We start from the raw sequence: 17576 nt of genomic DNA on the forward strand, positions 1-17576 counted from the left end.
GTTTATTCTCTGTACTAAAATTAAATCAAAAAGAAAACAAAACGTTTGAAATATATATGTGTTTTTTTTTAATAAAAATTAGAATTTTTCAAACTTTATTAACAAATAAAAAAATTTAAGTAAAATAAAAATTTTAAATTTCGCTATAATTTAACAGAGTACAATAATTACCATTAAAAAAACACCCAACTTAACATAAATAAAAAATATTATATATATATATACATATGTATATATATATATATACATATTGCATATTTAGATGAAAAACATTTTAGTATGCACAAATAAACAGATTAACTAGATAATAGGCAAACGCATATGTTTAAAAAAGAAAAAAAAGTAATGAAAAACATATATAAGCTAAGCTTGTTGGAAAAATATGAAAAAAAAGAAAAACAAATAATTTTGTTCACTATACAAGATTTTTTTTTAACATAACAACAATATTGGAGAATTAATCTAAAAAATATTTCAAGAAAACAAGAACAAGAAAAGCGATTAAAAAATTTAACATTTTCTTTTAAAGCAAATATTTTTTTAAGGAGTTTTTTTCTAGTAATAATGCTTTTTCTTTTCTCTTTCGTTTTTCTTGATTTGGTATACAGTAATTAACTATTAATAAATCCATTTTATTTTGTTAAATAATTATGTGTTAATAATAACTTATGAATTAGGAAAATTGTGTTTTCTTGTTTTTACAAATTTAAACCTGACATGTATGTGTTAAAAATTTACTTATGTTTTCTGTTTTTTTTTTTTTATATAATCAGTATTTAACAATTTTCTTTGCGTTTTCTAAACATTAAATTCATAAAATAGAACAAATGGAAAGAAAAAAAAGGAGAACTAATGGAAGTTAAAGTTAGATTAGACATTGACGGAAATCATACGTATGATTACTTAAGCATTTCTCTTTGATATATATATACACGTAAACGTATCCATAAGTTTTAGCTATAAATAAATATAATAGTGTAATCGTTACTAGAGAAGATTATTTCACTTTAGATACAATATGTATAAGCAAATACGCAAAAACAAAATTTGCCGAATTTTTTACAAAATATTCTTTAGCTTAACTAAAAGTTTTTATTTTATTTTACTAATAAATTAATTTATTAATCTTTTTATTTATATGAAATTTTAAATTACTCTTTGAATATTGACTCACTTTTCAGTACTGTTTTTATATTCTTTTTAATATTGTTTTTATATATGTACACACATGTATACTTCTTTTTCTAGATCTGCTTCCTCGGTTCATACTATACATTTTCAACTTTATGCTTTAAAGTTGATTTTAAAAATGCAATTTAAAACATTTTAAAACATTTTTCCTTACATTCTCCGCTTTAAACGAAATAAATGCTTATTGAAAGTGTGTGTTTGTTTATTATGTAAGGTGTTTTGGGCAGCATAAAATGAAAAAAGGGAAATTTTAACTATTGCACCTTATTAAGAAAGAGGACTTTCAGTTTCATTTCAAGTTAAACTTAAGAAAGAAAAGACAATATTCCAGCTTCAAAAGTTTCCTTCGTAGTCAAACACATCTGAGGTTAGAACACCGTTGCCATTGTTTATTATTCCATTCAAGGTCACCTGGAGTTATTGTTGCAAAAAAAATCTTCTGTGAAATAGATGAAAAAGCATTAAAATGAAAACGTAAATACATTTTACATTTGGGATAAACTTACGCGCATCAAAATTAAATCCTAGCGTAGGGTCTGAAGCGGTACTCAATAGAGAATTGCCACTGCCACTACTCGACCCGACATTGCCTGCATTACCACCAGTTACAGAACTAACCACATTGTTCGGAGTCTGAGATTGCGTTTGCTGTTGTTGAGAAATGGCCATCGGATTTGTACTATTTGCACCAAGCATAGTTGGTCCCTGTGAAGTTTGTGGACCAAGCGGACTTTGCGGTGTTGTTACACGCAGACCACTTGTTATTGCCATTCCACCACCCGGTATTCCAGCAGCACCAGCATTAGCAGCCGCAGCAGCACGACCACTAACTACAGCACGTAATTCTTGTTTAACAAAGTCCGAAGAGTTGGCAGGATTACCAGCTAAAAAAGCAAAGAAATAAAAAATTGTATTCATTTTTTATGTAAATTTTCTTAATTGTATGAAGTGTTTTAATTGTTAGAAAATTATTTGATCAAGTTATTTACATTATGGTATAACACAGTAAGGGAGGAGACCAACACAACATTAACAGTAATATATTGACATTGTAGAACATGTTAGAACAACACATAAACAGAAAAGTTTGGATAATATGAGGATAAAATTATAAAAACATTTACATAAATAAACATTTATATATCACATACATTATATATTACAACAAATATATAAAAATAAGAAAAACATTATACACGACTTGAGCCGAAGCTTGCAGCTTTCCAGTAGATTATTGATAATTTTAGAAAAATTATTTTTGATCTGATATTCATTTTTGAGACGGAAACTTCATTAGAGAAAAACTGGGATCAACTTTGAATTTAGTCAATTTTAAGGACACAGTTATCCTAGGCTTGGGAAAACGGGATTTTAAAAAAACGGAAGAAATTCTATCAGACAAGAATAGAAGAATTCTATCAATAGATAAGAACTACAGATCTCAAGAAGATGTGGATCTTATGCAGAGATCAAAAGTTTAATGTAATTATAAAAATGTCGATGATATTTTTTAGGAAGATGAAACACATTTCAAGCACTTTATGGAAAATCATTTAAAAAGTATATCCGCTATTCCGCTTTTTAAATTCTTTCGGACCCAGCTCACATTCACCAGACTGGGCGGATTAAGCTTAAGAAGTCCAAGTTCCAAGTTCAGGACAAAGAAGCTTAAGTCTAAATTTGCCTTTATCTCGAAAATCCAATTTATTAAACAATTAAATTCTAAAATGTTTGCTTAATAAAATTCGCGTTTTACGTTTAAAATTCATTTAAATCGGATGAAGACACCGCACAAAATTGCCAAAAAGAAGAGTTGCATGTAAAACATGAAATTCCCATATTAATTTATAAAGTGATCTACAAAGGGCTGCAAAATCTTAAAATGTATACGATACACGATAAAACATACATAATCGACATGTCGAATGAATAGAACTTGCTATCAGGTAGCGTAGGCAATCTACTTCTTGGTGTCAATATAATATTCTTTTTTCTTGCTTTTCTTTAAGCCTAAATTAAATTCTTTTATAATCGAAATTCTTTTATAGTCGATTTCCAACAAATTTCATTCGTGATGGTGAGAAGGTTTTAAAAAATAGTTAGCCTGCATATTCAATTTTGAGATCCCCTCGAAGCTAAAGAGGAACACGCAACTGCCGCAAATAATTTCTTTGAAGAACTTTTGGATGGCTTCAATATTTGAATATCTAGCCTCCAAGAAATGATGACGAATAGGCGCATATGAAAAAGACGACTCAGGGTCTATGAGGTCTCTATAATAGTGCATGTCGGGGGATTAGAAATGGAATGAGAAAGGTAATAAACTCTCTAGCAGATATAAAAATTTAACACATACCGATACATAACCGTACACAATGTAGTAACGTAATCTTTTAATTTACATAATAATTCGAAAAATTATGCAAATTTTACTATATAGAAAATTTGTATTTCTACAAAACACCTTTATAAGTAATTACGTGCCTGCGTTATTTGACAGGATTTACGGAAAGAGGAAGATTTTATTCATTTTCTATCAAGCTACGAACATTTATATATACAAAAGGCGTTTTTATGGAATGTTGTGTTGTATCATATATAATAATAACTTTACGGTAGTCTGGTGATGCAAGTGTTTGATGTGTTGTAATAGCTATTTTTGGATTGTTTGGGAGCATACTGTCGTAATGTTATGTTATTATCTCTCCGCTTACCGGCCAGCATGTTGCGACCATAATATTCATTAGGTGATGACGACGATGTACTGTGTGATGTTGATGCTGAAACCGCAACGGTGGCATTGTGTGGCATTATTGTATTGCCAAACATCAAACTGCTGGTACTGCCACTATTGCTACCAAAACCATTAATGGCTGCCACTACTACTGGTGGACCACCACTCAGGTCATTAAGCAAATTTGGATTGTCATGACTGCTGTCGTTATTATGATTGTTATTGTTGTTGTTGCTGTTGTGGTGATGGTGGTGGTGGTGGTTGTGGCTATGGCTGTGATGGTGATTGTGAAGGCTATTGTGATTATTGTTGTGGTTGTTATTATGACTATTTGTCATGGTGGCAGAGTTACCAAATGAACGTGGCGAGCCTATGAGGTTAAATTTACATAGTGATTGGTGTGTATTTATAAGGTTTGTTTTTCTTTTTCCATTTTTTTTTCTAATCGCGATCTCTTTTATGAAGATCTTCTTAATTGGGATATAACTTTCATCTTTATAGGCACGACCTAAGGATGGAATGCACTAGATATTCCCTTTATTTATAATACCTGGAAAGACTTATCAGATAAGCTATAAAGCATTCGTCAGCATAAGATTCTGTGAGGCAGATTAAGTACAATGGCCTGTCTAACTGTTTTTTGTCGCATGCTGTTTATACAAAAATTCTTAGTTGGAAAAGGCTGATCAAGTACGAATAGGAAAAATGTGCGTCCTATAATTCATAGAAAACATTGGTCTAAAGTATTGGTCTATAAAATATTGATGTAATACATACAATACATTTTTTTAGGCGTCCTCTGCAGCCAGTAAGAAAATGCAATCGGTTAAGTGACACGCCCAAACGAATAAAACTTTTCCACTCTGTTATATTTTTAACATCGAAAAAATATAGCGGATCGGGGTCGATTATATATATTGCATCCCTTCGCCTAAGGCAATTACACAAAGACTGACGTTGTTATGAGGGTTTATTTTCCATGAAAACCTTTGCAGGGGACGAAATGGGAAAAAGAGACCGACGTGGTCGAAATTTGGTCCAGATAGCTTTTATGTCAAATTGCTATTACGCAAAAATCTTCATTGTAAAATACTAAAAATTGAACACTTCTGTCACATGAACACCATTCGCAGAAAAGGTTAGAGGGAAGGAAATCCAAAATTTGTCGACCTCCATGTTGAAGGCACAAATAAACAACTTTGGAGAATCATTTTGATTCGTTCGTGTTTATCTTAAGTCTATTAAGGTAATACGGGCATCCACGCAAACAAAATAGAGTTTCTTTATAAAAATGTAGCATTTTTAAGTCAATAGATTTGAAATAATGTTATTCTACGTGGGTGGTAGATCGAAAATTCGATTTGAAAGTACCTTTTCATTTGGTGTATAGGAAGTAAGTAAGATATAAGTCAAAAAATGTTCGTTCACAGTTCGAAAGGTTTTATGATTGGAATGTAATAAAGTTACAAGAAGTTCTCAAACTAACGCAATTGAACCTGCAAAAATTCTCATCTAATCAAACTGATTAACAAAACGAACGATTTTTAAAATGTACAGCTTTTAGTCAGACTTCAAACCAATATCTGCTTTATTATTGACCAAAATATACTGAGATATTTTACCTCCTTTTTGGAAATTACTTCAGTCTTATATTTACGTGTGAATTTGCTTTTATCTTTACAACTGATTTAAAAAGTGGCTTAAGAATGGATTTTGTTGATTTTAAAGATTTTAGAAGAAATAATCGTGCGCGGACTAAATACAGTCAGAACATTGCTCTGTGCATTTGAGATGTTCTACGATGCTTATTGCCGCTTATTACAAGGGTAACTAGCTCATTCGCGCCTTCGACTTTTGAATATAGAAATTGACCAACATATTTTCTTTTTTTATTAATTTGGTGAAGCTTTCAAATTTATATTATCTCCAATTATGACTGAAATAATTCTGAAGCTGCAAATTTTAAATTTTCAAAGCTTCATATATATATTCGTTATTTGTCAAACCAATTTCGTGCTAAGTTCTTTTTAAAAGGTTTGACTATCAGAAGAATTTTGACTGTCAGAAGTCAATTGATTTAAGGGTTCTGCTTACCTGCTAAATGCTGTGTCACTTGCGGTATACTCGCTTGACGCTGTAAACGGTGCAATTGTTGCTGATTTTGCTGTTGTTGCTGAAAAACACTGCTCGCTCCATAAGGTGATTGTGGTGAAGGAGAGTTAGGCGTGCCACTGTTAAAACCGCTGTCATTAGTTTGAAATGAGTTCTGCCTTTGCAATGAAGTTGGCGATGGACCTTGCAAACCGCTGGTTCCCGATGGTAGAGTACCACTGGGGGAATTTAAACTTCGTCCTCGTTGTTGTTGATACTGCCGGGCATTATATGGAGTAGCGCTCTATAAATTTTTTATTCTTATAGAACTGGATTTCGATGTTTTGCAAAACTCATATTACCTGCAGCTGTGCACTCAACATGGGATTGTGTTGTTGCAAAGTGTGCCTATTTTGAGTTGTCGCGCTTGGACCCGTACCTGATGACCATTGTTGAGGTGATGCGTTAGGAGTGAGGCCAGGCGAAGGTATTCCCGTGTTGCCCGGTGTACCAGGAGCACTAGCCCCGAAGTGTGGCGTTCTGGGTGATAACTGTGCTCCGCTATTACTGTTTGGAAAAGCCATTTGGGCTGATTGGTGAGCAGAAACTTGTTGTGATAATTGCTGCTGCTGTTGAGGTGATAAACGCTGCCCTGCTTGTGAAAATTGGGGACCATAAGCTGTAAACATTTTGAATTAACAATTCATTTTTTTTTATAAATTTCGGTATACATACCCGGATTAGATTGTGGACTAAACGGTGCATTACGTTGCCCTGGGCTTAGTTGTTGTTGCAGCATACTTTGCGCGAAATTCGGACTTAGTTGAGAGTCAGGTGGTAAATTTGTGCGTGATAGAGTAACATTGGGAGCCACAGTATTTAGTAATGTGCCTATGTTATTAAGACCAGGATTGAGACCTAAAATTATGAGTTATAAATTCCCAAAAGTATATATCTCAAACTTCCAAATAGCTTACACAATTGATCATTACGTGCGGTAGCGTTTTCCGGCACCAACATATGTTGTTTTTGTTGTTGTTGCAATAAACGTTCTTTCTGTTGAGCTACTAATTGCTGTTGGGCTAACGTACGATAACGTTGTTGTGATGAAGCTGGCATGAGTCCTCCACCGGGTGTTGCTACAGCGTTCATAGGTGGTGCTCTTCCGCGTGCCGGATAATTTGGAGGTGGTCTTTGAAAATTTTGATTAGCATTGGCTCGCATACTTTCCAGCATTTGCATTCGCATAATTTGCATCTGCTGTTGCTGTTGCATTTGTTGTTGTTGCGTTGCCATAGTACCCATTATATTATTGCCTGGATAGGCGGGCGGCTGCAATTGTGCATGTGGCGCTTGCGCTTGTATTTGTTGTTGTTGTATTAATTGCTGAGCTGCGGAATTTAAAATATTCCCAGTACTAGCACTTGCACTTCCAGCAATAGCGCTAAACGCTGATGTCTCGACCATTAATTTTTTCTGTATAGCACTAATAGCCACTCGTTCGTTGATCTGTTGTTGTGTAAGATGTGCGGTTGACACAAAAGGCTGATCATCGGTAACATATTCCATAACACTATCGAGTATTTTCGATAGCTCCGAATCGCCATCATTCGTTCCACAACTAGCGATTGTGTTAGAGTTTGAGGTAGCTGTTGATGTTGAGGCTAATGTGTTAAGAGGAGGCGTAGCAAAGGCATGCTCGTTAGTAGACGCTATTGATGACGACGATGAAAAACCCATTGATGACGTCATCTGATGAGGTTGCGCTGGTCGTTGTAATTTCGTACCCATACCCACAACAGCATCAAGACCTTGTTGTTGTTGCTGCTGGTGTTGTTGTTGTGTGAGGTAGGAATCAGAAGTTTGTTGCTGCTGTTGTGACTGCTTGTGGCCTCGCCCTCGACCACCGTGGCTGCTACCGGCTTGGGTGGTGGTACTAGATGACTTGCTATTTAAGCCACTTATACTATTGGATGTCGCACCGCCCATGGCGGCGTTTGCTCGTGCTGCTAAAGATGGTGTTATATCAGGAATTGTTTTTACTATGGGCGGTGTATTAATGGTTATATTCTTTGGCGGATTTTTTAACAGGGACGCAAGCATTTTATTATTTTCGCAAAGTTTAGAGGGACGATCATCAGAACGTTTAGCCGCTATGCCATCGTCGGGATCATTCAATAATCGTTTTCGCGTCATAGCAGGATCATTTTGTATTTTAAGCATTCGTCTCAAGTCCTCAGGTGACATATTGTTGGGATTGTTGTGACCATGAGGGCCGTGACTACCATGCGCTTCGTCTTTGATATTCATTAGATCACTCGTTCGTCCCATACCTGAAGATCCCTTACCATTCTCATCATCTTCGGATTTGAGCAAAGACAACAACATAGGATTACTGGAATTTGCAGCTTTTTGCAAGCCGCCTCCGAACATTCGAGACCCTGTAAATCCTCCAGACCCTGGCATACCAGAATTCATCTTAAACACGTTGTTGGAGCCGCCCATACTTTCCTTGTCTTCTTCTGAATTTATTTGCTTATAATATTTCAGTATATTATCTCTTTCGTCGGCATCCGAAGAATGCAATAAAGAGGACGAAGTTGAATGGGACTTATTAGTTAGCAAATGGCGTAAGCGTTCCGATTCTGTAGGGGGCGGTGGATGCGGCGGTGTACGTTGCTGCTGCTGTTGCTGCTGAAGCTGATGTTGTTGCTGCGAATGTTGCGTACCGCCGACATTGTTTCCTACTCCACTCATGGCAGCTATTAATAGAGGATTATTACTGCCAGGGTTGCCTACCATCATATTGTTATTCATGTTGTTGTTGCTGATGTTGTTATTGTTTCCATGATCTTTGTCGATTTTATCGGTTGAGCCATCAAATGAGGGAAAACCAAAGCCGTAGGATCCCCCAGCTGATTGACTGGTATTTGATTGTGGTGATGGTAGACTAGCAGCTGAATGCGATGATAATTGATAAGGGGTCGACGGTGAAGGGCAAACAGCAGGACTAAAGCCGTGACCCGTGGAAGGAGGTCGCGGCGTACTAACTGGTGTGGTTACCGATGCCCTTGAATTTGGCCGGGAGTCATTCCATCCGGAGACTGAAGGATCAATTTCAAAAGAGGAATGTGGCAAGTCAAAATCGAACTCATTACTATAAAACGAAGGACCCTCGTGGCCAGCCGGCGAAGCTGTAAATGAGTTAACCAATGAGCCATTGTTCGACGCCATTCCCGATGTGACGTTGGTGTTGGAAAGTGATCTCTGTGAACCGCTTACTCCACTGTTTCCGCCGCCCCCTCCAGTTCCATTTATAACAGCTGACGTCATTAATGGACCTCCAACATTTGTAGTCTGGGTAGAATGGGTAGGCAAGCCTCCACCGCCAACTAAACCACCTAAAATATGACTACTGGAAACGCTAACTAAGGGTGATGAGACTGAGTTGTTATTAGTTAAGGAATCCATTGAAAGATTGGAAACAAGGGATGATACCAAAGAAGAACCTGGAGATAGCGCAGCCATGCCAGATGATATAATGTTACCAGTGCCCGTTCCCGTGCTGATATTGTTTCCCTCATTTTCGGCATTTAACAGTGTCTGTACGGACATTATGAAATCGTTTTCACCTGGTGTACGGCACAAAAAAAGTCTGGAGTTGGCCTTGACGTGAACATAGACATCTGGCGTCCCTAGACGAAGACGAAATGGTTTCGATATAACATTGGATATGGGAGGATTGATACCAACACCGCTGCTGGGTGAATGAGAAGCATTAATAGCATTTATAGCAGCCGCTGAGTCTTGCACGTCCCGTAAGTGCGTTTTTAGAGCACATAAGTCTTGAGGATGACATATGTCTTGTAACAGGCGTCCTACCCATTGACTCATATGCTGTTTGTAAGAGTCTCGTAAGGCAGTCGCATCGAGATTCAAGATTTTACCATGAACATCTAATTTAAAAGTCATCTGCTCCACAGGCTGATGTTGTACTTGCTGCTGTACGTTCATTTCTAGCGGTGAATCATCTTCGGGCCGTGTTATTAAACATAAAACCGAAGAAGTCGAATCGCCATCGTCTATTAAAAATAAAGAAAAAGAAGTTATAACCTATAAACAAGGTAGGGAAGAACGTGACAATTTAATTATACCTACCCTTCACGGGAGCTGCTATTAGCACAACTTCTTCGTATTTCTCTTGTTGGGATAAATGGCTTGTTGACTTTTGATCCGTGGAATCATTTGGATTTGATGAACCTGACGTTTGGGTAGCGGAACGCATATCTTTGACTAGCATTCGCACTTTGGTCGAAATGCTGCGTTTTTGTTTGCCCAAAGATTGCTGTGAATTATGATCTTCATTGCCATCAACCCAACCTGACAAACCAATACCAATATCACTGCTACTACCATTGCCATTACCACCACCCCCTCCCACATATGTTGCCGCCATATTACTTATGACAGGATCTAATTTGGCTTGATCTCCTGGATACAGGTACATATGGAGTGGCTTATGATACAGCTCGTGTTTTTCATAGCCAATCAATTCACGAATGTTTTGAGTGCACGACTCCACAATGCCGTCGGAATTTATCTGCAATAGCACCCAACCTACGGACGATATATAATGTTCTAAGGCTTCAAAATATGCTGAAATTTCTGGTTCTTGACCATTGAGCAGTGATGGTTCAGGCAGTGGCGGTTCAGTGGATGAGACTTCACCCTGTTGTACCGGATGTGTCGAACAAGTATCGGTAGCACAACGACTGCAAGGAGTTGGTGTTGTTGTTGAGGTTGTTTGGTTGCTATTATTATGCAAATTAGTTTTCGCTATCGTTAAATTGGAATTTGACAACGAGGTGTTAGCGGCCGATGATAGCGACACGGATGATGTTGTCGACGATGATGACGAAGCTGACGTTGACGAGGAAATATCACGACTTTGGCCTTTGTCACAAATATCACGGTACTAGAAATAGAAAAATCAAAGAAATCAAAGTATACTTTTGATTTGGAGACGACGAATGATTAAAAGTTTTACAGGTATAATTTACCCCACTGTATCTCTCTAAAGATCCGATCCTATCATATAAACTTTTGCCTGCAGGCCGGTTGTGTGTGCTTTGACCATTTTTGGCCGATATTTTGTGAAAACCATTACAATTTGAATAGAGAGAATGAGTGATGAACACAATTAAAATGATTAGAAACTTTGTGCCGAATACAAGAATAACAATTATATAAAATTTCTTAAAACCGAATGAAAATTGCATATGCCTTTGAACAAAATTTTCACTTTCACATAATTAAAACCATAAAACTAATAACAGGTAATAAGGTACTCCGCGGAAGGCACAAAACACTAAGTACAAAAAGCCCACAGCTCTAGGTTAAAAATGAAAATAAATAAATAAAAGTAATAACTAATATGATAGACGACAGAACAGTCTATATGTGTGCCTGCGCACAAACACAAGTCAACCATTAAAAAATCGTAACACAGATGATAAAAGTACAAACAGAGAAAACTCCCAATAAGAAACCATAATAAAGATAATAAAAACTAAAAGTTGAAAAGAAAATAAAAAAAAAATACACTAAACAGTGTTTGTAGTCCGACAACACGTAGCGATTTGTCTTTGTAATGAATTATATTCTTATCACATGTCATGGTGAAAAGAGCTGATGAGCGAGCGATGGAAAAACGATAACAATTCGAACAAGTATTACTCTTAACCAAACTAATTTAAATGTAAACACTTATGCATGGAGAGCAGAGAAATATACGTACGTCATTTTATGCACTTAAAAGTAAAAAAAGCAGGAAACCAGTATGAAGAGTATTCGTGAGTTTATTTTTTATTTTCACATCCACCACAAAATCTCAGAGGTACACTTAATTCGAAAAAAACATTAATTGGATACCTTACCCACTATACTACTTAACAATCCGTGTCGGGGATCTTCCCCGCACAGATGAGCGAATTGAAAAAAATCAGCATCAACTATATGCTAACGAAAAATACAATTGGAGAACAACAAATGACAAATGCATGTTACAGACATCACGCACTTACTGTTAGATCAATAAAAATAGTCGAAATCTTTCTAAAAACGTGCATCATTTTACTTCTACCCACAAAATCCAATCTGCTAAACCAAATATCAGAAAATGCAGCTTTTGGATAAAGGGCTTGGCTAATGAGAACTTAAATAATGCACGGTTTAACCTTGAAGCTTACGCTCACCGAAAGAACGCCCATTTGCTTCCATTCATTTAGATATTTTTATCAAATTTATTACGGAGAATAATGCAAATATAATTCGTCTATCATCACTACTCTTCAAACAGGAACGTCAAGGGACTTCTGCAAAACAATATAATGAAAAAAGCAAAAGCCAGAAAAATGTACTGTAACCAAAAGCAGCCTACTTCTTTTAACGCTTTTATCTTTTAAGTTATCCAATAGGAACTGGTTGCTATCATAAATGAAATAACAACAGCTGAATTTTTTTCGTTCAAAAGTAATGTTCATGCATAAACATTAGAAAGATATAAAAGGAAAATGAAATGGCTTAAGCGGACCAGTTACAGGAACATGAAAAACAAAAAATTTAACAAAAAGTTGTAGAACGACGTCATGCAGGCTAGTTTTGCGTAAGGTTAATGACCGACCTTGAAAAAATAAATGAAAAGGAGAAGTTGCTGTAAACAAGTAGAAAAATTGAAGGAAAAATCACATGTATTTTTATTACAGCGTTGTAAATTCTTGAAATAGAAATTGAAGATAAATTGAAATTTTTAAAATTTCTTGCGCGAATATTTTTGAGAAAAATGGCCTCTTATTTAGTGAAAGGGATAACAGAATAACAAATCACCAGATCATCAGATCCATTCTTGATCAAATATTAAGTTATGTAATTTTTGTGTTCTCAATGATTAAGAAAAACTCACTAAGCCAGTAATAATTGGCTGGTACAGAATCTTGTACATCCACCACCATTCATTTTATGATACAATATGATGATGATACATTATGATTTGATTCAACATGGATAGTACGGCGCTCAGTAAAATAAATTTAGAAAATTTGATTTAATTTCACTATCTACTATGGGCGTGTTCTTTAAGATATTTGATCCATTTTCAAAGCCAAAATGCATACAAGAACTTTCAATGCTTCTGCCAAATTTAAAGTTGACATTTTAATTTTTGCGAGCGCCAACAACAGTCAACCACAAAGGCGAACAAACATAGGTAAATCGACTCAGAATAGACACTGATCAAAAATACATGCACCTGTAGATTCCCTGATCCTTCTTTTTTGGGTGGTGCAATTGTTACGGCAAAATGAGTATACTGGGCGTATACTTTAATGATGAGCGTAAAAATATTACATACCTAAAAAAATTAGTGTCAAATATACTGTTATCGTAGAAGGGAGCCGTATTGTGGATTGGTATGCATTGTTGATCTCTGTTATTTAACTATGTCATCCGCTCCGTCAATTTTGCTTGCTTGTTTGTATTGCATGTTATGGCAAAATTTGAGATTGAAAGCTAAAACTTAGCATTTATCGCAATCGAAATACGCAAAGAAAAGAACAAAATAATATGAAAAATATTTTTTTTTATTCGGCAGGGGCTGTAAATGAAAATTTAAGTAGTAAACGAAATGCAAGGATTTATTAAACTTATAGAAAATCTACAGGATCAGTGCAATTTTCCAATCTTCGTTTTCAGCCTCCTCAAAAGCAAAGTTTGGGCAAACAGCCGCTTAAAAGTGATAATGCAATTTGGAAATAGGTCAAGGAAACTTGTTGTTCTACACTGGAGAGATATGCCAAAAGCTTGTCGAAGAACGGGGCAATATACAGTGACAATTTGGAATACAGCGCTGACAATACTGAGAGCATAGTAAACACGACTATTAATTCGTTTTGATCCATATTACAATCTATCCCAATTCTTTTTCAGGTAAAAAATTTTGTGCTACTACGCTAAGAATTCGCAAACTCTCCAGACTGTGTTTATTCATTAGGACTCATTTTTCAAAATGATAAAAAATTGCTAAAGAAAACTTTTATTCATACTATGCGAATACCAAGATTCACTCATCAATCGAAGTTTGAATTTTCAGAAATAGCTTTTAGAGCTCCAAAAAGATAGTGATCGAATTGAATACAAGGATTAAGAAACTTATATTCAGGTGCGGCCGAATCTTTTGTACCTAAGTCACCATTATCTTAAAAATGGCAAACAAAAAGGAAGAAACTAACATACTTTATAACATTAGGCGGAAGCGGCTGATTTTTTCTATTTTTATAGAATTAAAATGGAAATGGAAATTTATATCATCTTCCTGTTGTAAGCCGCGATGTGCTCAATGTGCATTCTACTTTGGGCATGGCCTTTTATCAAATTGCCTCGTTTTCAACACCAAACCGGGTGCAAACACTTCCAACGTTTTTGCCGAATTTGAGGCCGATAGCTTAGACAGATAGGACAGACTAATCCATAATATGTAGTCTTTATAAAGTCATTGAACATTTTTCCTGGGCTTCAAAAAAGAATGATAAATTCAATATTCTAAAATATTAAGTAGGTTCGGTGGATTATTTCAATATTGTACAGATAGATTATAAATTCCGATTTTTATTGTTGTGTTGGTTCTGGTTTATAAGTAACGAGAAAAATCCCACATTGTTCTGTTTCTTTTGTTTTCGTTTAGTGGTAGCCCTTTGGCTCAATTCCAACACCAACCTGCCTGCAAGAAGTTCCAATCTTTTTGCAAAATTTGAAGCCGACAGTTTCATTTTTGCGGCCAGAATATTTGCCATCGACGTTAACTCTATTCCTTATTGGCTAATTTATTTAAATTATTCTCCACTAATTCAATAAAGCTGATAATAAAGCGACTGCTTTATCCCTTCCCAGGGAAATGAAACTTAATCTTTGATTTTTACGATATAATTAAAAAACAAATTGATTATCATTGGGAATTAATAGAAATATCGGTTTCCTTACCAAAATAATTAAATTTGTTGTGTAAAATAGAAGCGTAAATAAGCAAATAAGAGCAAAGCCGGTAATACTTCGAGATTGAATTACCTTCAGTCAAAGTTAATTAAATTGTTCAGATAATAAGAAGGGTTGGACGGAAATTTTTTATATCAGTTTCAATAAACTCCTGTTGTAACGAGAAAAATCTTCATCACCTCATAGTTATTATATTATGTAGTTGATGACGGCGTATGCGTATGCATGAATATACAAGCATTGTCGTACTAATGTAATATATTGTAGTGTGCAAGATTTTTGTATCAATTAACAGATGACATTTAAGTTCCCACTCTAAGCAAAGCATAATTTTTAAAGTGCATTATTTATCTTGTTTTATTTACGTAGCCTTAGGTAGATCTAACTAATTTTCAAATTCGGCAAAAAAATTTTGGGAAAAAAACGTAAGATGAACTTTAAAATCTTGGACGCTATAAAAAAGGAAAAAATATGCGTGCCTTTGATAATTGCGGACATGTCGATTAATTGGTATTGCTAATTGTTGTGTTCAACTTAATGAGAGAGTAAAAATATATTTATGAACAATTTCACTTTCAACAGTTATGGGCATGGATAGGTCATGGCTATTCATGATGACGAAGGATATATCCTATCAATATGGGTCTTTCTGTACTGTGTCCGCAAGTTCAAATGTCATGTAAGGTCGAGTCTTCTTTGCACGCAGTTTGTAATGACTGCTCGGTCGGTTAAAACATAACGCCTAACGATTGGGCACCCACTCACTAAACTGCGGCCAGTACGTTCTTTAGCCCTTTCTCTTTCCTCATTTCTCTCTCGAGATCTTCCGATCTAGTCATATTAAATAAGCCATCATTGAGACCGCATTTGAAATTCAGAAGCAAATTTTAATATCCGTTGTAGTGAATATTTTGTAATCGCGAAATATGAAAACAAACACATGAGTAATATACATGGCCAAATTTTTTTTTTTCTTAATTTCAAATGGGGTCTCAATGATGGCTTATTTAATGATTGCAATGTTTTGTGTTGCTTTGGTAAATATTTCAAATCAATATTTCAATCCATTTGCGTGATATTGAAGTTTTTCGTTTTTTTTTCTTTAACTCCTTTATTCTGAAGTTTACGGATTCCTACCTTCTGTCATTTTTTCCATTTTCCTTACTGAGATAGTCTTAAAAGCGTGTATATTTAAACCAATTGACATCGTTTTATTTATTTGTTATTTGTTTTAGTGGTGGGAAGTGTACATATGAACGCTGGAATAACAAAAAAATGTGCTCTTATGTGACTCACTTACCGTTTTGACAACTTGACTTAAAATTGCGGCTTTATCCGGTTTAGTTGAAGTCATATCACTACGCTTATTAAGTTGTAGAAACTCTGACAGTTGTTCGATGTAATTATTTTCCAATTCTCGACGTCTTTTCTCATTGTTGCATTTATTAATTTGAGATTGTGGCTAAAAATTGTTAATAAAATTATTTATTTAGTTAAATCGAAAATGTAGGGGGAGAACTATGCCAGTATTTCAACAGTATAATATACAACTTTATGATCTGTTCAATTTACATGACATTATAAGTTATGTGGATAAAAAAGCAGCCAAAACAATTGCTTTGATATGCTGATTCATATATACTCTATAAGGAGTTACGAGTAAAGGCAGCTCTTTGTTGCAGATCGAGTTTGTTGCTCAACGTAATTGCTTTTAGAAGTAACAAAAACGGTTTCTAATATATAACTACATCTAAGACTTTGAAGTGCGTTAGAATATATGTCATTTTCGTATCCTCATTCTTTGTTTTTAGTCGAATTGTCAGTGGCGGAAAATTCACATTTTTTTGCATTTTGGATTTGTTAATTGCATCCGAATATCTATACAACTAACATGGCGCTTACATTAAAATCCGTGTTCAGTGCTTTTTTCAACTGAAAACAATGTAATGCAATGAAATGTCAAAATAGGATATCATAGACCAAAGTTTCGGTGAAATTACACGCAAAACTTAAATTTAAGTTCTTTTTTGTGTTTGTCACATTACCTGTCGGTATGGCATCATTGAAAATTGTACGCTTTTCTTTTCGAAAAGCTATGTGATATATATTCTGATTATATGTTTATGTACACTTTTGATCCATTTGTTAAATTTTCTTGCAATTGCTGGTAATTCGCTTTGTAATACGCTTCCAAATTATATAAATGAGTAAAATTATCTTCATAATAAGACACTTATTGTCCCAAAATGCGAAAACACTTGTGGCTTCCAGTGAAAACATTGAATGAAAATTCTGAATCAATCAATTTAAACGCGACATTAGATTTAAAGTTTGGCGAAACTCAATTCATATAATTTTGATTTGCTCAAAACTTAAATTTCGGGCGCTGGGAAAGGTAAGGTTTTCCGAAAAATTTTTTAATTTTGATTATAAGCATCTCTTTAGACAATTCGATTATAAATAATAAGTTTATACAATAACTGCCAAAATGTTTATTGTTTAGCGAGATATAATG

At 35.0% G+C, this 17576-nt stretch overlaps 1 protein-coding gene across 3 annotated transcripts in view; it reads right to left on the bottom strand.

Annotated features, from left to right (window-relative positions):
* Positions 1-1367: 1367 nt before the first annotated feature.
* The window catches only part of LOC119642908 (uncharacterized protein DDB_G0283357), a 123243-nt gene continuing 107034 nt past the window's right edge, over positions 1368-17576 (bottom strand). Inside the window, exons 1-10 of one of the 3 annotated variants that reach the window (XM_038042211.1) lie at positions 17107-17571; positions 16362-16523; positions 10175-10991; positions 6994-10098; positions 6752-6934; positions 6379-6695; positions 6020-6320; positions 3906-4295; positions 1698-2075; positions 1368-1630 (exon numbers count right to left, since the gene is read on the bottom strand). In XM_038042211.1, the coding sequence (XP_037898139.1) occupies positions 1599-1630; positions 1698-2075; positions 3906-4295; positions 6020-6320; positions 6379-6695; positions 6752-6934; positions 6994-10098; positions 10175-10991; positions 16362-16523; positions 17107-17124 (5703 nt within the window). In that variant the 5' untranslated portion in view covers positions 17125-17571 and the 3' untranslated portion in view covers positions 1368-1598. Of the gene's footprint in view, positions 1631-1697; positions 2076-3905; positions 4296-6019; positions 6321-6378; positions 6696-6751; positions 6935-6993; positions 10099-10174; positions 10992-16361; positions 16524-17106; positions 17572-17576 lie in introns of those variants that run through there. The other 2 variants (XM_038042209.1, XM_038042210.1) reach the window with 2 other exon arrangements.

Source organism: Glossina fuscipes, unplaced genomic scaffold, assembly GCF_014805625.2.
Source record: "Glossina fuscipes isolate IAEA_lab_2018 unplaced genomic scaffold, Yale_Gfus_2 287, whole genome shotgun sequence".
NCBI lineage: Eukaryota > Metazoa > Arthropoda > Insecta > Diptera > Glossinidae > Glossina > Glossina fuscipes.